Here is a 21,742-nt window from a genome sequence, read left to right on the forward strand (position 1 = left end):
TGATTCCTTCACTCTCGTGTAGCTTCTCTCTCACACCCTATTTGCTACTATGTCTCCTTTGCATCCCCATTTGGCAGCCCTCAGATCGTCTTCTCTTGTAAGTGCCTCCACCTCTTCGCGTCTCCATATGGCAGCCTCTCCGATTGTATTATACCTTACTTCTATTGGGCTCGTTTACCATTCGATTGTATAGCAATGATATTGGGTCTCTGATATGGTCACCATTGGATTTCTAATTCAATTATTCTATCTTGGTTTCATCAAGCCTCTATGCTCCTATTTTAGGGCTTCAACAGATTTCCATTATCTTTGATTTCTATTGTACATATTTTGTGATTTCCATTGTACAAATGCTAGGATTTCTATTGTCTTTGATTTCCGTTAGTGCTCTCAGTTATTGGTTGCTTGTTGGTTGTGATTACCATTATTCGCGATGCTTTGTTTGCTATTCGATTAGGGCTTGTTTTTCATTATTTGTTTGCCATTCGATTGGGGTTGTGATTGGTGATTTGTGTAATGTACAAACTCTGTGTTTGGTGTTCAATTGGGGTTTTGATTACCATTCAATTTCCATTGATATGCACAAGCTGTCGTTGGGGCTGTATTTGTAATTTGATGAGGTTGTGATGATGGTAGGATTGTTGGGTGTGCGAGTGTAATATCAATAGTTATAGTGAATGCTTATCGATTGGTATGACAGGATAACCCGAATGACAATGATTTTTATTGTGATATTTTCACAAAGGCAACGGGATTTATAGCCATTCCACCGTGCCCCTTTACTATGTTTGAAATTGTACCATTTTGAGCCCTCCATGTTATTGAATTATAACATGTTTTGGATTTTGGTTTGTGCTTTCTTGGCTTATTAATTGATTTGGTATGCGAAGGGGTTTGGCCCTTGTTAGTTGATGTGGCAGCCCTATCCACAAGTGTTGGCAACTCCAAAATCATGTGCCGGAACATGTTTTTTGCATTGTTCTATGCCTTATAACCTATTTTGGACTTTGGTTTGGGTTTTATTGACTTACTTAATTGGTTGGGTGTGCAAAAGGATTTGGTCCTTATTGGTTGATGTGGCAGCCCCACCCACAAGTGTTGGCAGCCCCAAAATCATGTGTCAGAACATGTTATCTGCATTGTTTTGTGTTTTCTTGGCTCCATTAAATCATTGCGGTGCTTTATTTGCTAGTTGGATTTTGTTTCCCTTTTGGCTATGATGATGATAAAGTTGAGTGGAGATAAAGAAAAATGGGCACAAACTCCATGTCAAGGTAACACAGATGGCCAATATCTATGTGAAAACTCATAATATTGGCAACTGATTGCTGCAACCATAAGTTATTGCCCCTACCTCTATGTCACCATTATTTTCCTAAGCTGATTTGCAAAATGCTTTCACCATTGATTTTAAGTTTCTAACATACCTAAATTCCTTCATTGTCTACGATTTTATAAAGATAGACTCACAAGAGTATAGAAATATATTCTTCACGAATCTCCTAAATCAGGACCCTAACAATGATCACTCTTCCTTGAGTCAAACACAACAAAGTCCAGTGTTGGTGGAAGACTCTCCACCCCCACACCAAGTAAAGGTTCTTACCACAAAAAAATCACAAAGGGGTGCCAACTTCACACAAGAGGAGGACAAACTACTTATCTGGGCATGGTTAAATAGTAGCTTAGATACAATCCAAGGGACACTTAAAAAACACAACCAACTTTGGGAGAAAATTTTTTTATACTTCAATCAGTGTAAACAAAGTATAACATCAGACCATTGGCTCCTTAATGCATCAGCGGATGGCGATTCAAAAAGTGACCAATAAATTCTGTGTGAAGCTAGGCCAAGTCGAAGGGTTAAATTAAAGTGACATGATCGAGTAAGATAAGGTATATCCTTCCACTACTTTCAAGCTCTTGTACGTGCTGCTTTATTAAACTTTTGGATAAAAGGTGGCCCTAATTATTTTCTATTTCTTTGTATTTTGCATATTTCACAAAGCAAAGCTTATGTACCATTTATTGGAGAAAGACCAATTTTCATTCGAGTATTGTTGGTATTTGTTAAAGGACCAATCAAAATGGATTGAGCATTGCTCCAAGAATGGTCCAAAGCGAAGATCCACGATATCGCTAACCCCAACTAGTATTTCTATTGCTCTAGAAATAAAGGAGCGGATCATGTTGATGGATGTCACTACCTTACTTGAAATACAATGCACATATTTCTAGCAACATTAAATAGAAATTGAGGCAAAACATAATGCAAATGAACAATGATAGTTTGTTTTGTTACGATTTTATGTAATTGATTTAATCTATCCCCATAGTTTTCACCAATAGCAAGCATTGGTTAATTTGTATCGCTTTAACTTCTTCTATTGAGAATTTAGATTTGAGGACATTGTCTGTGATATTGGACAATGTTTGTTTTGTTGGAAATATGGTAAACTTGGTTTTGGATAGAAATGTGGTAAACAGGTATTCATTTGAAAATATTAGCCCAAATCTTGTTGTGATAACTTTTATTAAGGAATTGAAATTGTACATGGGAATGTAAAAACCAAACTGACAACAAATATTAAACTAGCTAGTTAATTTTCTAAATTTGGATATATAATTGCCATTAATGCTCAATTAGATTCGATTGGAGCTGATGTGTCTTTAATTTGATGATGACGTTGAACGGACTCCATAAGTTCAATTGTAGGATTGTGCGATAGTTCAGGAGGATTATCATCAACTTATTCGCACTCAAAGTCAGGAAACCCATTATTATCTCGCTCATCTTCAATAATCATGTTATATAAAATTATGCATGCTTTCACAATATTTTTTAGATCACTAATTTTGAACATTCGAGCTAGTCCACGAACAATTGCAAGCGTTGTTGAAGGACTCCAAATGCACGTTCTATATCCTTTCTTGTTGATTCATGTGCTGCTGCAAAATATTTATTCTTGTTCCCTTATGGAGATGGAATCGTCTTCATAAATGCTTACCACTTTGGATAGATACCATCGACAAGGTAGTACCCCATGGTGTAGTGATTACTAGTAATTGAGTAATTAATTGGAGGAGCACGCCCTTGGGTGAGCTCAGTGAAAATAAAATATCTCTCTAGTACATTGATATCATTATGAGAACTGGGTAATCCAAAAAATGCATGTCATATCCAAAGATCATATGATGTCACTGATTCTAATATAATAGTTGGTTCACGATTGTGACCAGAGTACATAGTTTTCATACAGCCGGACAATTTTTTTTACTTTCAGTGTATGCAGTCAATGCTTCCTAGTATCATTAGAAATCCACATTGTTTACCAACAACGAGAGCAATCAAGCAATATTATTGACATTTGGAGTCCTCAAATATTCATTAGAAAAAACATTTACGACCGCTTTCACAAACTTTTTCAAGCTCTCCATTGCGGAGTGATGCTTTCTCTAATCTGTATGTATTATTTTATGAAATCAGAAGTTATTCTATACGCAAGCATTCTAAGTACAACGGTTATCTTTTGCATGGAAGATAGACCGAGTCTTCCAACATTATATCTTCTTTGGATGAAATAGGTTTTGTAAGCTTCTATCTCATGCTGAATAAGAAGAAAAAGAGAACGACCCATATGAAATCTCCTTTGAAATAGATTCCAGAGATACATTGGTGATTCTGCAAAATAGTCACGAAATAGTTGTTCGTGCCCTTGTATATAATCACGCCTTATATACTTACGACGTTGACAAATACCACCACAAGTAGATGTTGATCCTCCATCTTTGTTGAGGACTATCTTGAACTCATCTTCAGAATAAGTAATGAAACAATTTGCAAAAGAAATAATGAGTCATTTAAAGATAAAAGTGAAGAATGAGGCCGGAACGAAAATCTTCTCTTAATCTCAAATGAAATGTTGGTTGCTCTGCATGTCAATGAAAGAGCAATTGCTCTTATTTATACACCAAAATATGACCGTTAGGAAAATGACAAAAAATATTACCATTAGAAGGACAAAAAAGTATTACTGTTGAGAATTTAACTATTACAAAATATCAATGTTGGAGAAGGCAAATTTTGACAAAAAATTAAATTATTCTTAAATACATAATAATTTTGAAAATATTATCATACCTACAAACAATGATTTAAATTTTTGTTTAAAATATTTACTGAGGGTAATAGTTCAAAAAAGAATGAAAAAGACAAATGAGTGAATAATCAAGATTGTAAAGTGAAGTAAGAGAAAAAAAAATAATAGAAAAAAATTATTTTAATAGAATAGAGATATGATAGGAAGTGAGATGTAGGATATTTTGAAAAGATGAGTAGTTCAAATTGGGAAAGACTTTTGACTAAAATTTAGCCATCCCAATGTGGATGTTCTAACCCAAAGATCCTACAATATGGTCATCCCAATCGATACCTGCCTACCAAAAATCCGATATGCATTAAGGCTAATATCTAGTTCCCTTTAACGTTGGATTAGGCTTGATGGCTACATTCCTATAAATGAAACTACTTGGAACCATGAGAAATCGCACTTTCAAGGTTATAAAGGCCCTTAAGGGTAGTGACAAGTGAAAACACGGCTATTTTCTTTTCTTTGAGAAATTCTATTTGCAGTCCCCACTTGGGGACTGCATGTGCAGACCCTTTATTAAATGAAAAAAAACATCATTTCAAGAGGGATAGTATTATAATTTTTAAAAAAATTAAAGATAAAATTACCTAAACTTGTATTGCAGTCCCCAAATGGGGACTGTATCTAGCATTGCTCATCTTCTTTTCTCCTTAATATTCTTTTTCGTAGTTTGCTCTTTAAATCTTTCTTTACACATATTACCAGAAAAGAAGTCCAAAATTAAGGTCTCGCCTGGTTCCGAGACGCTACAAACTACAAAGTCAAATAACTAATACAATTTGCAAAATGCAGTTCTATGAAATTATGTCCAGGTTCTCGCATTATTAAAGAGGATGGTGATGAATTAATGCACTGCTGGTAAATGACAGCTGTAAACAAGTAATAGATTAATGTTCAAGGCAAACAGCAAATGTAAAATAATGCTTACATTGTCAAGCAATCAGTTGGAGATAAGAAACTAAAGTGAATGAACATTCTCGTACGTTAAGCTTATTTGTTTGCGGTACACTTTTAGGAAACTGAAGTGGGGCACCACAAACCAGACTGGGGTTCAGCATTTCTACAGGCAAGAATCTGATATCCTCCATCGACAACCTGCAGTTTTACTTGAGTTGAACCTTTTTTTTGGCACAATATATGGCTCATCTATCTTTGCATGTATCAAATGACTCTGTATCAGACCGTCCCTCTGATATATGGCTCAAGTCACCCCAGGGCATCCTTCAGCTTAAAGATCCAAGAAGCCAGAGTGTTGCACTTTATTATATCATGGCAACGAATTGAACACGGTCATTAAGATCTCTGTCCCCATATAAAACCACCAAAGGTACTTCCTCCCTTCTTCTCTTCTGGTTTATAAGACAGTCCGATTCTCAGCAACATCTCTGTCATGTATAATTTCCTTGCCAATCTATAGGAAATTCAACAAAATTTCTAAGTCCGCCAATTGATAAAAATTTGGAAAGCTTCAAGAAACCAAACTTCATCTCTAGCAACACATAAGAGATACTATGATGCATGACATATGTAACACAGAAACCACATACCTTCAGGCTTCAAGATATCAAGAACTCAATGGAAGAATCTCCTTCGACATCGGGCAGATCCGAGCTCCTCATACTCGGATTTAGTGACACACATTGCTTCAAAATCGGGACTGGATGCCAAAAGCGATCCCCCCCGCCAGACACCTAGTATGGGACTGAACAAGCATCACAAAGTTTTAAGCCCATGGGATGCAGTAGAATGTTTGAAAACAAAATACGTAATTTACGAGGAAAATTTACTTTTCTTGAGTTGTCATCTTCACTTGGTAGTCATCAGGGACAAGAGGCCGAAGCTCCCTCTCTCTGTAATTTGATAAAGCAATAATATAAAAATTCAAGTCTGAATTTGCTTCCAAAAAATAAATTCAAGTCTAAATAAAGCTTTATTAGTAATTTTGACTATAAATCACATGTAAAAAAAATTGACTAAAATGAAATGGCAGAGTGATTAGAAGTTACAATCTCTCAGCAAATCGAGGAAATAACGTGCTTCCACCTGTTAAAATAATGCTGTCCAAACACAAAATTTAAACAGACATTGGTATTGAATTGATATATTTAACATAATTAGCATAGAGTCCAAGAGTTTGAAAAAAAAAAACCTTTCATAGAGTATAGGGTGAAGATGAGGATGGCAAGAATTGACAGCTCGAACAATGCACTCTGCTAGCCCAGCCTGGTTCATTCCTGATTAATGGCTTCAAGTCAGACAATTTGTAAAAGTACCTCAAATAGGAGGCAATCGGCAGAAGTTATTAAGATTTTATTTCTCACTAGATTTAACAACATTTCCAAAATGTTCCAAACAATTTCTTTCCAATTTTATTGCTCAAGAGGAAGCATGTAACAACTTGAAGAAGTTGAAGAATCAACTTGAGGAAGCATGTAACTACCTTGATTCTAATGTTTACATCAAATTCTTCCATAAGTTCAAGGTCTTCTATACCTCCAATCCCAAGTATAATAAATGAAGAAGAATACAATTTCCCAGAAGTAAATCTAGATTTACAAGATTGGAAGATCCCCCAAACTCCAACCAAAGAATCTACAAAACAAGCTTTTCACCATTATCATTCTCATGTGATTACAATGTTAAAATTGTTGAACAAGTTTATGCTTTGAACAAAGAAGACGAGACAGAGCCCTTTCGTGTAAGAATCAAGGTAATTACAAACCTAGACCATGAACAGAAAAACTGACTGAAATCTTATCATACATAATTACCCAGCAATCCAACAAAAGCTAAATTCTACAAAAACAAAAACTTTGCTTCACAGATCAAACAGAAAACCCCCTAAAATATACTTAATAACTGCAGGTATTGTAAGATTATACAGACCCAGATCCGCAGGATGGAAGAGCATCTCTGGGACAAGGAAGCGCTCATTTGTCAAGTCAAACTCCTGCACAAAGTAAAGAAATATTGAAAATCAATAAAAATAGACACGAATTGGCTGCTCCAAGGAAAGGGGTTACACCAGTACATTTTTGGTTAAATCAATTCTCTTTCGGTCCTCAGGTTTCTCTGTAACCTCAATGTGGTCCATATCCACCTTAGCTCCTAAGTTTGATGGTGGAGCCCCATCTGTCAGCGACAGGTATCTCTGCGCTTGGTCCGGGTCCTTAACAAAGCCCTTGGTGTGCGTAACACCGTCTGGAAGCACGTAAGTGCACCTCAACAAGTTTTTCTTCCCGGGCTTCCTATACGAAATGAAAATTCAATTACTCTAAGCTACCCAATATTTCAAAAATACGGAATTTAGAAATCGGTGGAGTGCCTGAGCTAGTAATAACCTTGCGACGCCAAGGTCACGCGCGACGTCGAGGGAGACGAAGCAGAGCTTCTCTTTGACATCGTCCATCAAGAAGGTCTCGTCCATGACGTTTACGGAACGGTAGGAGACGAGCTCCTTGAGGTAATTGGTGAGGGCTTTGCCTCCGAGGTCGATACGTTTGACGGCGTAGTTGAGGGTGAAGTTCTGGAACACGGGGGCAGCGTGGGTGAAGGAGAACCCGCAGTCAACCACGAGGCTGCACTGGGCCGCACCCCTCGAGACGACGTGGCGGCGGCTGGTCTCGTAGAGGTGGGCCAGGGAGGGGGAGTCGGCGACGTAAAGTGCTGAAAAGTTGAAGTCCTCGAAGACGAGCTCGTCCGTGGCGCGTTGGATGGAGGGCAAGTTGAAGAGGGGCTCGGTCAGTAGCAGTGAGGACTGAGAGGGGCTGATATGGAGGAGGGAGTTAAAGAGGTGAGCCCAGATGTCTCGCTGGAGGTCAGGGTTAATGAGGTAGCCGCGGTCGAGGGGACGACGCACAGCGGCTGAGGTGAGGTCCAGTGGGTCTTCGGAGGAGGAGGCGGCGATGGTGGGGGAGGGGTGGAGCCATTTCTTGGAGGAAAGGGGGCGGAGGAGGCAGTTGGGGAGGACGGTGGATGGGTCGCGTTCGCCGCCGAGACCGGCCTTGAGAAGGCCACCGCCATTGTCGAGGACGACGACCACGTTCGACATGTCTCCCGGGAAGTGAGAATGGGATTGGTACTGGATTTTTTGCATTTGTTCGAGTCTCGGTGTAGTAGGGCTTTTGAAACTGAAAAAAATTACTTCAAAAATCATTCCATCCTTCTAGTTTTAACGGAGTTAAGATTTTACCAAAAATAAATAAATAATGTTATATGATAGGAATATGATTAGATATTTTTAGAGTATTTAAGTATTTTCATCTTATATTATATAATTAAAATTATCTATATAGTAATGTGATAACTTTTTTAAACTTTCAAATAAAACACAAAAAGTTATACTATTCTTTCAAATTAAAAAAAAAATTATATTCAATAAAAATTTTAACTTTATAATATATTTATTCAATATTTTTTCTCCCATTTTTTAAAATCTAATCAAACATCTCAACTTAAATATTCTAAGCATCCAAACACTATGAATGGGGAATGTTGCTGATGAAAGTTTGATGATCCCTCGGGATGGTGTATCTCGTACTTTTGACAATGAGAAATGATACTTGCAGTCGTGAGTGTGCAAGCGTCGTGCAGTCACTTTAAAAAAAGTGAATAAATATGAGATTCACATGAAAAGAAATTAATTTTTTAATAATAGACCCCACTATTTTTCAAAGCGACTGCACGGCGTTTGCGCATTTCACGACTGTATATAACATTACGCTTAAAAACACATACATTTCGATACACATAATCGATACAAATCCTCGGCGGTTCTATCATCTTCCTAAGTTTAATTAGGAAGTCAATTAGTCACAGAAGATTAAAAAAAATTATACTTGCCACATAGAAAGACCTAACAATGTCTGTGTTTCACAACTCATTTTATGAGCGAAGAAAAAAGGGACAAAAACTTAAAGACTAACTTAGTGAAAAGTCAAATGAACAAAACAGCCAGCGCCTGCGACCAAAGCAACTCACGACCCCGAGTACCTCTATAGTTAGACCTTTACCTTCCTCCAAATTTACATCATAAACTCGTACTTCTCCAGTCATGCTAAATGAAGGGAATCAATTGCCACCATGGATCAACAACAAATTGGTATTAAGATGTCACTAGCAAACCCTGCTGGGTTGAGTTGATGTATCCTAAGACTATAATACCTAAACTCCACAGCTTCCCTAGAAAATCTAATATGCTGCGACCGGGTATGCGGTCACATGAAAGAGATACATACACTGAAGTTCCTTGGTGAAAGTAGACATGGATCTGTCACCTTTGGGGTTGATCTGAACCAACTGTACCAGAAGTGGTGCTAGGTCCAGCACCATTTTCAGTCGGAGGGGAGGTGCCCCATTTTCCTTCTGACTCTAACGGCTCGATTATATGGACACCACCGTCTGTAAGACCTAATGCAAACTGATTTGGTTCGGATGGATGTGCCGCAACGACAAGAGGGTGCACTCTCATGCTGTAGAAGTTATGTCGATGGCTAAGTCAAAGATAAGCACAATACAAATCAAATGGCTGAATCCAAATTGGATAATAGTACACACCTGGGGTTGGGAGGTAGATAAGCAGTTGGATTTATTCGACATCTCAGTCTTAGCGTTGAAGCAGTCAGAACACCCACACTTCCATCTTCAAAGCTCACGTATATTGACTGGCTATCACAGGAATACGTAGCATGCGTGATTGGACCACTAGCTTCCCGTGGGACCCACTGTTTGAGAAAACACAGTTTAAAAAGAAGCTATCAGTGGCCTTGAACTACATAAAACTAAATTCAAAATCACATTGTTGGTTTGGACAACAAATGACAAAGCTTGCATAAATACCCAATGCTTTCAATATAATTATCATATGCAATTAAAATAAAAAAATCTATAGCAGGGTGAGTAAATTTGTAAAATACAATAGGTGTCTAGTTTCATGCATGCTATCTCTGTATGCATGTATTTATATAACTGGCACACCTGCTTAAGGCAATCTAATTTAGGTGCATCATATATGGCTATCTGCGTTTCGTGAACAACCAGCAAATGTATCTGATCTAGATGAAATTGAACTCGTGTATCTACAAGAGGAGCTGCAGCTCCCCCACTTGGAATCTGCACGAATTTACTAGCCTGCTTCTCCCATCCATCTGTGTTCCAAACACATAGCTGTAAAGAAAAAATAAAAACCAAAAATAAAAATAAAAAGGTGAGATGGAGATTTTTGAGTTGATGTATCCACTAGGAATTACTTGGTCAAATTACTCAAATTTTCTCCATTATTGAAAAGGCACAGGAGGACAAAAAGAAAATGGCTTAAGTTATTTTTTAATTATTGTTTTTGAGAGAAGTGCAAAGGCATTAAAAAAAGGCTTGTGAAATAGTGACGCAAGGGAAGTAAATAGAACTGTTTCCTGTGACATTCATTTTAGAAAAGCATTCTGCAGTCTCCGCCTGCACTTGTGGTCCTAACCAAAAGATCTTAACATGAACAGTGATGAATGGTAACTAAAAAAGAACCAAGTGTCAGCCAAACATGAATGCAGTTGAGGCCTTGTAAGTACTTCAGCAGCTGGTTGGTTAGTATAACGCAACTCTTATGTATTTTACCTGAGAATCAGCTCCCGATGAAACAAGCACATTTAGAGTGTGAGAGAAGGCAAGGCCTGTAATTCTTTTCTGATGACCTTTCAGCTTGGTCTTAACCTGTGGTAATGAAGCATGCAAATTGTTATGAATCCCAAATGCCAGTTATTTATTACAGATTTAACTTGCACGTTCCAAATTTAGTAACATAGAGTAAGACCTCATCCACCCGAACATTATAGATTTGAATAGAAGAGTCTTCCATGCCAATGGCAATAATGTTATTGTCTTGAGGGTGAAATGCAAGAAATGTAGCTGCTGGAGGTGGGGGCATGAATGTTGTCATTGTCTGCAATTGAGGAAGCATCACAAAAAATATGATCACATATAAAGAAGCAAATTTATTGAAAATGTACGAATATGTCAAGAGCTCCCCACTAAAAATCTAACCAATATAAGATCTGGTAAGTAATGTGCCTTCTGCTGGTTTTTTCCCCCAACACAATATACTTCGAAAAAAGTACAGCTATTCTCATATCCTGAATACCAAATTAGACAACTATTCATTATGATAATGATCTTCAAACCAATCAAAGGTTTCAAGGATGGAATTTTTTTTATAGGTAAGATGAATTTTATTTATAATCAAGAAAAAAGAAGCATGGGCATTATCACAGTACATAGGGAGTATACTTTGAGTATGGCTGATGGGGGAGAGAGAATAGGTCAAAAAACTCTTGAATACTAAAATTGGAAATTTTCAATGATGGATTTTTAGCAGAAAATTATTTCTGCGGCTACTTGGTAGATTATCCTTGATAACAGCTTCCACACATCACGACTGTTTGGTAATTTCTAGGAAAAGAACTACTTAGGATGGTAATTCTTTTCCTTGTAGTAGTACTTGGAAGACTAAAGTGTCTCTAAAAACAGATTTTTCAATGAAGATCCTCACCATGGAGAACCTAAGGAAACATCAGATTATTGCAGTTGATTGTTGTAGGGGTAAAAAGAGTGGGGAATTTGTAGGATCATTTGCTACTTCATTGCAAGATTACCAAGCCTCTATGGAATTTTTTTTTTTTTTTTTTTAGGCAGAGCTGGGTTAGCGTGGGTTATGCCTTGAAGCGTTGTAGACCTTGCAAACTGAAGTGGTTTATATGGCAGTTCACAAGTTGTAGGAATGTAGAATAAGGCACAGTATGTTTACTGTGGTGCATTTGGAGGGAAATGAATGATAGAAGTTTTTTTTGGAGATCACGGGCAGACAATAGGTGAACTTAAAACTTTTTTCTTGAATACTCTATTCCTTTGGGCAATTGCTATAGACTCTGATGGACCGTCTTCACGACTTCCTTGTAACTATTTCTATCTTCAAATAGGTGTTTATCTTATATACATCCTGTGTACCTGAGCTATGCCTTATTTTTATATCAATAAAATTCTATTACCTATAAAAAAAGATTTCCAGAAGTGACCAACCAAGTACAATAAATATATGCAGTGAAAAAAAGGAAGCCATCTACCTTGAATGTCATCATATTGAATAATGAAATTTTCCCCCCCGAAGCTGACATGACGTAAGAGTCATTCTTTGACAGTGCAAAACATGGAACAGCATCATCAGAATTTGTTTCGCTTACATCATTTGTCATTAGTATTCCGCTTGGAGGTTGCCATAATTGAGGTACTACACTAGCTGTGGCCTAAAAGAGGCAGTCATTGTAAATAGTAAGCTGATAGGTTTTGAAATGATATAAAGAAAATGCAACCTTAAGAGAAACTTCAATACCTTCCCTGTTAAATTTCGATCATTTCTCTGCCACTTCCAGAGCTTGTGTACAGCATTTGATGCCAAGGCCAATATGGCTAGACCTGAATTTGTATAAATTAATCTTGAAACCTGAAGTAGTTGTCAAAATGTCAAGACCATAAGAGAAAACTAAATAGCAACATGCACAAACTTTCACCTCAAATTCAAAGGAATCCATGCACGTTTTGTTTTACCATTGCATGCAAGACACTATAATCAATCAAGTTTGCAAATCAAGTTGAAAAGTACATGAAAAATATTTTGCAGCACAAGCCAACTGCAAATCCATGTATTTTGAGTCTTCTGGTCAATGAGTCCAATCCCTCAGCCTAGACCACAGCAATTCTCACTGGTACCTAATCTTTATAAGTAATGATACATGCACAACCCTTTATACAACCATGTTTTAAAATGAGGGTGTTTATGTAAAGTGATGTTACTTTTATAAGTTATTTTACAAAAAATGCCCCTCATTTAAAACATAATTGTATAAAAGGTTGTAAAAAGGGTTGTACGTCTATCACTTTCCAATCTTTTATAGGCACTGTTGCCTAATCTGTTCATCCTCATTGGCCCCAATCCTCCACTAGAATGTGAACCATTCGATCCAAAGGGAATCAAATGTAAGTTATCATAATTACTCAACCGCCTAACTCATATAAATCTTATAGTCTGTCATAACCTACAAACTAATAGCTTTTCATTATTATGTTTACTACCTGTGAGAGACCATGTAAGGTTCTTATGGTGCCAAAACTGGGAAAACACATTTTATTGATTACTTGAACTTCAATAGAGATATGGCAAATTCTCAAGAAAGCATCATATTATCCCATCATTATTAAAACTACACAAATAGATTACGTAAAATTAATTATAGAACATTTTAAACGTTTCATCAAGCCATTTTTATCAAGGATTTAAAATAAAATGCTCCAAAAAATAAGTATAATATCATATACCTCTAGAGAGAGGTTGCACTAGCAGGCATAGTATGCAAGATGCCTTTTGAGATTACAGGTCTTCTGAAGATTAGATAAAGTGGGATCACCTTCTTCACGTTGTTACATATAGGTTCTCTTTTTGTAGTCCACGGCATGGGTTGAGTTTTTTGTAACGACGGTATTACTCCACCATAAGTGAGGGGACTAATATAATTTCCTTATTTAAAAAAATGGTATGCAGGATGCAAAAATGTTACTAATAAAAATTCCATTGATATAATCACACGTGATATATACACACAGAAAGGACTAGGTAAAGTATGCATGACGACCATCAGTGGTGTGTACACACATATTTATCTTGGATGCACGAAAACTGGCTGTAATTTTGCAGAGCAATGTGTGGCACCAGAATTAAAAAGAAGACAACTCTGCACTGTCAGCTACACTTGCTCAAATGAACAGGATATAGAATCAAGGGGGAAAAGAGAGAGAAGCAAAATATGCCAGAAAGCAAAATGGAGCATAAATCTTTCAGCAGTGATATTGGAGGCCCTTCACCATTTGAAAGTGAACAAAAGTTGGTGAAGTGGCACAAAAATTAGCTTAAATTGTGATAAAATTACACAGATTGGGCACATACCCTCACTGGCGTTAAACTACCAGGGAGCCTCAGGGAGCAGCATTGTGATGGTTCATTGATCTCTGTAAGTTTCCAGATCCTAGATTTATCGACTGAATCATCAGCAATTCTGGGTTTTATGTCCACACTTCGACTATCACTGTTCTACACAAACTCCAAAGAAAAAAAATTAAACGGCTTGACAAATAAGTTTTTATTATAAGATACATATCTCATTAAGATGAGGAAAAGGATCTTGCCCTGCTTGACAAATAAATCTTAATCTTAACATACATCCATGGATGCACGCATCAACAAGAACACACAATCACATGAAACAATATGCATAGATCAGATTAACAATTTGCTTCTTTTAATAAGCTCACTGAGCATCTGAATTACCCACAAGACATTAACACTCACCATTGCTGCTACTGGAGGAGCACGATCTCCAATGCTTGTTCCAATAGTTACAACGGCAGATCCAAAGGTGCCTACTGCGGGAGCCTATATAGGAATTGTGCAATTAGGAACTCTAATCAAACAAGATCGGCTGAGTTTGAGCAAAATACCTTAACAATAGCCGCAGAAGCAACTCTAGAAGCATCAAATGTGCGATTCTCCACTGTTTTTAGCAGCCGAATTCCATCTGGATTTGCTAAGATTTTAACACCATTATCATTTGTTGAGACAGCTAACAATATTCCTTCCTTGTTAAATCTAATACAAGGAGAAGCCTGCAGGTTTCAAGACCAATATAACTGGTTGACAAAAAAGTTCTCTAGATAAAAATTGACATGGACTGAAGCGTAACCAATAATTACCGGTAGAGAGCCCTCCGCTTCAGTAGTTACTGATAACCTCTCTCTGTCCATGTCCCAGAATTTGACCAGGTTATCATCACCAGCAGCTAACCACCGATTTTTAGTTGTATCAAATTGCACAACCCCAGTGTGTGCACGCTTTAGAAGACCATGATATGTGCGCCTGACAGCACCTTCACTTTCATTCCATTCTACTAGGAATGATTCTCCTTCTTTGTTTGTCCCACATGAGAACAATCTGAGTTTCCCATAAATCATGATAAGATAGTTAGGTAACAACATCATATGATGCCAAATGTTGACCTAAATGAATGGAAAGTTGCAAGGCAGTAGAAATTCATGTACATACCTTGTCCCATCAGCACTGTATGCCATTGTGGTAGATGAATGGCCTGGTGCATCATAGTCAACTCTCGAACCCATGTTATCATACAACCATGCCTTTATCTTTCCATCGGTTGCGGTTGAGAAGATGAACTGAAGAGAGGGTAAAAACAGTAAGAAAATCCAAGTCTCAACAGCAATAGTTAGATAATCATGCAATAAAAATAAATCCAACAAAATAAGGCACGTCCATTTTCCTTGTTCAATGTTTACCCTCTTAGATAATTCCCTCCTTTACATTATGAAAGAAGTTTCACAACTCTATTCAGTCTCAAAGCAATCTTGCTAAGGGAAAAGTGAACAAGCCGTAAGATATTCTAACTACCCATGCTTAATCATTAGATGGCTGAATTTTTAACTCATGGCTCGGCCGGACAGTGGCAAAGAGAATAAATCCTTTCTTTAAAAATTAATCTATGATTTCTCTTTGATAAGGAACAATTTATGATTGATTTAGATATGTAGAAACAATGTATGATTTTTTGAGACTAGAATACAAATCAACTGTGAAGAAAATTTTTAGTTGGATTGTAGGGATTTCTAGATATCTTGAATTTTAATTATATTGATTTCTTCTTTTTGTTGGGGTGGTGGGGGGGTGGGGGTTAGAAACTAATACAGACTATCTTCAAGATTTAAGATGGAATACAAATACGTATATATACATACATATAATCTCACTTAAACATATATATATTATACATAATCTCGTTCCTTTTCTTCCTCAAATATAGGACCCTAATATCTTCGTTTCATAAGGGCAGGGAGATGAAAAATTAATAGAATAAGAGCACCTCAGTTTGCTTGTTTTATGACCAATATATATAGAATGACAATCATTACCTGAATATTTTCTTTGTGATGTGGACATACAGAATATACAGGTGCTTCATGACCCTCAAAAGTATACTGCTTGGTCCCAGTGACTGCATCCCACACCTGTATAATCTTGAAATGTTAAAAATAATTTCCAACCCATACAATCAGATCTAGTAATATAACAAAACAAACCTTAATGACTCTGTCATCGCCACAAGTGACAACACATAGTTGTTTGTTTGGATAAGAGAAAGCGAGATCATTAACACTACCAACATGGGCCTCAATCTGAGAAACCACGAAGAAATTCATGAAAAAAAATAGTTAGCAAAAAGAATAATATCAAATAAGCATAAGAAAAAAATCAAAGGAAAAAAGAAAGGGAACAATCACTTTACTACCTTACTGAAGAGACTTTTTTAATAAGATAAAATTTTGTTAATGACCCTACTGAAGACATTTAAGATAAAAGGGCTTGAAAAAACATTTTGGAGGAATTGGTTGAGGGCACAAACCTCCAAGTGGTTTCGCAGACCATCACCACCATGATATGAGTATAGGTGCACAATATGCTTAGAGTATGCAACACCTGTAGTAGGGACAATAAATATATCACCAACAACAAACCTATTATCACTCTCGTAACATTATTTTTCTCTGGTATAACGGACCAATTCTCAGGATTTTATTTCCAAAATGTGCAATGATTAAAAAATAAAATATCGCAACTAAAGCTAGTGAGCACACCAACAAGCGTTCCATCAGGGCTCCACATCACGCGATTTACTGATGCTGTATAATCATTGGTCAGAGATGCCTATAACAGAAAAAGAAAAGCCAATTTTTCATTGAAGATAAAGTAATTTAAGAAGCCTCATATAAACATGCCATGTCAAAAAAATGTAAAAGAAAAAAAATTGTCCGGCATCAAAAGCCATACCTGCAGGGCCATTGAACATACTCCAAGATCCCATACTTTAAAATTTCTAAGAGCAATCCTTTCACGGCTACCTAACTCCCATAACATGACATCACCCATGTTTGTTCCAACTGATACAGGCACACATTAAGTAAGAGAAAAGAAGGGTAAGATCTGCAATTCCAAAAACCTAATTTCAAATAAAACTCCACCACAGGAATAGAAACAGAAATTACATTCAGTACATTAATAAGGCTCACCCAGAAGAAGAATTTGTTGCACTGGATGGAAATCCATACTCTTGACAGCTGAACCCTGATTTAGAGTCATAACAACAGTTTTGGGCAACTCGTCGGTACCATGGTAACTTTGACCATGGCTTTGGGGGGTGTATGCCACAGGCAGAATATTTACTGGCAGATTGTTGACCTGTTGAAAAATTATTTATGCATCACCAATTACATAGACTTATTCTTTGGCATTGATCTTTCAAGCAAGGGCAAAACTAACATACTATTTTTTTTTCAAGCAAAGGAAAAGGCTAAATTTTGGGTTTAAAGACAACATGAGTGGACCTCAGATTCAGAAGATAAAGAATTAGCGTCAAAATGACATAGTAGCATACCAAAAAAATAAATCAGTCATACATATCATTCATGTTATCCCCCCCCCCCAACCCCCACCCCTTCCCCCTTCTGGCATCGTAAATACTAGATGGAATCCGTGAAGTGTGTGCGATGAAAAAAGGCAGGCACAAACCAAAACCCAAAGAACCTAATTAACACATTTCTCTGAAATTCCTGCCCTCTATTTGATTTTTTTTTTTTTTTAAAAAAAAAAAAACCAGTATAAGCTTAGATTCAAAAGAATTTATGTTAATCTATTATAATGACCATTCTATTTTCATAACATATAAAGAATAATCCATTTTAATAGGAGTTTCTAATATGTAAGGGGGGACAAGAGCACTTGAAGGGATAAGTCAGTTAATCATCACTTAATAAGTATGGAATATCTCAGGAGTAACTATATCTTCAAGTTAGAGTGAAAATTGCCCACTAAGACATTTTTGAGCACCCCCATCAACTCAAAATTGTAAGACAAATATCATTGATGCGCTATGGGTACCTATTTTCTACTCACAATGTGACAAGGAAAAAGAATTCAACTGCAACACCAGCAAAACTGTCACAGGAACAGAACAAAAGAATAAAAGAATAAATTCAATGTTGCATTGTGTGACAAGGTGGATCTCACAATGTGCCAAGGAAGAGATGAACACTGCAACAATGGCACAACTGTGACTCGAAGAAAGAACAAGAAACGAGGGGGCCAGGAGAGGGGTAGGAAGATTCAACTCCCATTGTGTAATAAGAGAACCCTCACATCTAACTAACTGCATTGATCAAGATCTTCAGGGATCATAGAGTGGCACCACAATTCTCAAGACATGTTAAAAGATATATCCAAAATCAGATAAGCAAGAGTTTAATATTTTAGTAATAGGACTCGGATTTCCACTTTGTAAATTGAATTTATAAACGATGTGTAGTACCTCATCTGATATTCCAAAATGTCTTGGTCTCTTCAACACATGCTCAGAATCAGCTGTTTGATAGTCCATAACTGGGTTATTGGTAGGGGGCGTTCTAGGGCGCTTCAAGATGGCTGCCATGATGATAAATGAATAAAAAGGTAGAAATGTATTGAATGAGATAAATAAAATAATTCAGGTATAAAAGCAGATTGCAAAAGTATCTTGGTGTACGATATAAAGGTTAGAAGTACATCAATTGAGATGGAAACAAAGAAATTATGTAGGAAAACCAAATGCAAAAGTATCTTTTTTTGGGTAAGATAAATGCAAGTATATTAGTGTAAAACACTTCATGCTTCTCAGGTTTTGCTACAATTCTATGTATCCGTATCCTGATTATATATTGCCAATTACAGTCAACCATAACAACTAGATATGCATTCATATCATATTTACAATTGGAGGTGTCTTGAGCTAGCAAATCAGCTGCAGACACAGCTGGTCAAAAAGGTTAAGTATATGTCAATACCTGAGTTGTTAGCAGCAGTCAAACCGATGGGTCCTGCAGAGGCTGAAGGGTGAGGCACAGGAGACGGATTAGCCATCCATCCAGCAAGAGATGTTGGAAGAGCAACCGGTGTGGGCTGAAATGGCTATAAACATATAGACCAGACTCAGATAAAGAAATTCAAACTTCGAAACAACTTAATTACAAGAAAAGCGACATAGTTCTTATCTACTTTCCACTTACACCATGAGCACTCAGTGGCGGGAAAACCCCAGCCTTAGGGACACCACCCATTAAGGGATTCGTGACGGGAGATGGGGCCCGTGCACCATTAGGTGTTCCGCAACTGTGGTCTACAAATAGTGTCTTAATGTCAGGGTTAGGCCTTGGATTCTTACAAAGTTGATGCTGCCAATTTAAACTGCATTTCAATACAAAAAAATATATATACCTATTACTGAAAGCCAAGCTCAACCATTAGGTCCAAATACAAAATAAAGGAAAAACTTTCTCAAGTACCTCTGATTAATTAGTGTTCGCAATCTCGAGTTCTTCAAGGGAGGAAATTGAAGCTTATCTCGAAAAAGGGGGTTAGCCTCTATCAACTTTTTTAGTTCTGCAAGCATTATACCCCTAGCAGATTTAGTATCTCCATATTTAGACAGCTGTTCGTTATCTCTGCAAATCATTACCATGGAGTGATTTACATAGTCAGTATCATAAGAAATCCAAGAAACCAGGATCTACAAGAACAATTCCATTGAAGATAATTTCTTCATACCGAAAGTTGTCCAAAGTCAATAGCTGCGTAATTTCCTTAAAAAGCTCTTCATTAAATGCCGCGAACACTTTCAAGTCCTTAACTAAAATATCCACAGCTTTAGCACGATCCCCCCTACAATTATTATTAATTTCATTCTCAATATTTCGTACCAAATAACCTACCAAGTAGCGCAAACAAAATGACAAGCTAAAGAAGCCGTGGTTTTTGCAAATCAAATTCAGTAAGCTTTTTACACATACTTGTCTAAAGCTTCGAGGTACTTCTGCTTGCGAATCTCGAAGAAGATTTTCATCGAGTACCTATTGTCGTCAACCTTCGTGAAACCGGAGAGGTACTTCTCCACCTCCTCCCACTCCCCACTGGTCACCATATCCTCAAAATACCTCATATTGAAGAAAAACCCTGACTCTTGCTCTAACCTTCACAACCACAATCACCCAAAAATAAATAAATTAATCCATAAAACGATAACAATATATGCAAACATACACATACACAGGAAACAAAAAAAAATGGAAAATTAACCATACCTGTGAACGGTTTCTTTGAATTTCTCTTCGTCGAGAAACTGAAGTATGAGAAACACTAGTTCTCTGCTAAGCGAAGACATGGCTGTGCAGCTGAGGAACCCGAATAAAACTACCACACAGATTTAGAGCTTCACAGATCGATAGCAGTTGAGCATGCAAACCCCTAAATTATGCAGCGAATAAATCCAACAACCAAAACACAAAAGTAGTCTCAATCCAAGAATTCAACCGCAGAGCAAAATCCATGAAAAAAATTCAAGAAAAAGAAGAAAATGAGGAAGAGGAAGAAGAGAGGACGGTGCATACCGGAAACAAAGATTGGCAGCCCAGATCGGAAGGTTCTACAGAATTTCTGAGAATTATATATTAGTTTTGTTTCCTCAATCGCTCTAGAGAGCATTGGCTTTGGAGAATAGAGCTTTCTCTCTCTTTCTCTGACTCTTCTTCAGTCTTTCATTCGCAACTGACGCGTCTGTTGAGTATTTATACAGAGAAAGAAAGGATTAGGGATTTGGAAAAAAGAATGAGAGAGAGAGTCAGGGGTGTGAAGCGAAGAAACATAAGGAGTCGGACAGATTTATAATTACCGTGAGACATAGAGAGAGAGAGAGGAGATGGATTTGTGTGATAAGTACGCGGACTTATTACAAAGTGATAAGTTCTAGTGCTTATGCAATGGCAATATATAGGCAAATGTGCTTATAGGGAGCATGTATATGCCCTAGATTTGGATCTTGTTTTTATTTGATTTAGGGGTGGGATTTTCTAGGTGCTCACTGATCTCACAGTTAATTACTAGTTTCTTTTTTGTATTGTCGCTTTTCTTTGGAGGGTTTTAAACTCTCTTTAAAGCTATCATTAATGAGGTGGGCTTTATTGTCAATTCATCAACTCCCCCAAACTATCAAGACATCCCTTGTAAAAGATCTTTGGCACGGTAACAACTTTCCGAATTTTGATATTTAGTGAGGATAGCAAGCTTATTACTTTCCATCATCTATTTATTATTTTATAATATATTTAAAATTTATTATTTTATTTTAAATATTTTTTTACATCCTTAATTATTTAAAAAAATATATAATTTCATTAATAATTATTTTTTTAACCATTAAAACTATATTTGATTAAAAGATTCAGTTGAGATCAATTCAGTTCAGTCTAATTTTAAACTGACTTTAACATTCAAACACTAAACTCTCAAATTATTAAATTCATCTCAACTCAAAACATTTTTACACGTAGAATCCACAATCTTTTTCTACTCAACACATCTTTATACATGAGACTCACAATCTTTTTTAATTTTCTATAAATAGTATTAA

The 21,742-nt window shown here is 36.8% G+C and overlaps 2 protein-coding genes across 3 annotated transcripts; both read right to left on the reverse strand.

The window, feature by feature from the left end:
• Window positions 1-5,007: 5,007 nt before the first annotated feature.
• On the reverse strand, window positions 5,008-8,316 carry LOC108995644 (actin-related protein 6). Its single transcript, XM_018971233.2, has 8 exons — window positions 7,493-8,316; window positions 7,183-7,399; window positions 7,038-7,101; window positions 6,301-6,385; window positions 6,158-6,208; window positions 5,939-6,001; window positions 5,699-5,853; window positions 5,008-5,562 (listed from the first exon to the last, which is right to left on the reverse strand). Exons 1-7 carry the CDS (start codon window positions 8,305-8,307, stop codon window positions 5,724-5,726), a joined length of 1,425 nt encoding a protein of 474 aa, XP_018826778.2. The 5' UTR covers window positions 8,308-8,316; the 3' UTR covers window positions 5,008-5,562; window positions 5,699-5,723.
• Window positions 8,317-8,906: 590 nt separating this feature from the next.
• On the reverse strand, window positions 8,907-20,957 carry LOC108995645 (topless-related protein 4-like). 2 transcript variants are annotated; one of them, XM_035683302.1, is made up of 26 exons: window positions 20,724-20,957; window positions 20,418-20,580; window positions 20,127-20,306; window positions 19,885-19,998; window positions 19,623-19,781; window positions 19,347-19,524; window positions 19,125-19,248; window positions 18,614-18,726; window positions 17,319-17,487; window positions 17,080-17,189; window positions 16,887-16,956; window positions 16,655-16,728; window positions 16,332-16,427; window positions 16,164-16,259; window positions 15,286-15,413; window positions 14,937-15,174; window positions 14,685-14,849; window positions 14,536-14,619; window positions 14,134-14,277; window positions 12,526-12,636; window positions 12,260-12,439; window positions 10,954-11,082; window positions 10,758-10,853; window positions 10,128-10,316; window positions 9,708-9,874; window positions 8,907-9,622 (listed from the first exon to the last, which is right to left on the reverse strand). In XM_035683302.1, the coding sequence occupies exons 2-26, from the start codon at window positions 20,495-20,497 to the stop codon at window positions 9,424-9,426; spliced, it is 3,393 nt and encodes a 1,130-aa protein (XP_035539195.1). In that variant the 5' UTR covers window positions 20,498-20,580; window positions 20,724-20,957; the 3' UTR covers window positions 8,907-9,423. The 2 variants fall into 2 exon arrangements, with proteins under 2 accessions (XP_035539195.1, XP_018826779.1); XM_018971234.2 differs by having other exon boundaries at window positions 16,869-16,956.
• Between the last annotated feature and the right edge of the window lie 785 nt (window positions 20,958-21,742).

This window comes from Juglans regia, chromosome 1, assembly GCF_001411555.2.
Source record: "Juglans regia cultivar Chandler chromosome 1, Walnut 2.0, whole genome shotgun sequence".
NCBI classification, from domain to species: domain Eukaryota; kingdom Viridiplantae; phylum Streptophyta; class Magnoliopsida; order Fagales; family Juglandaceae; genus Juglans; species Juglans regia.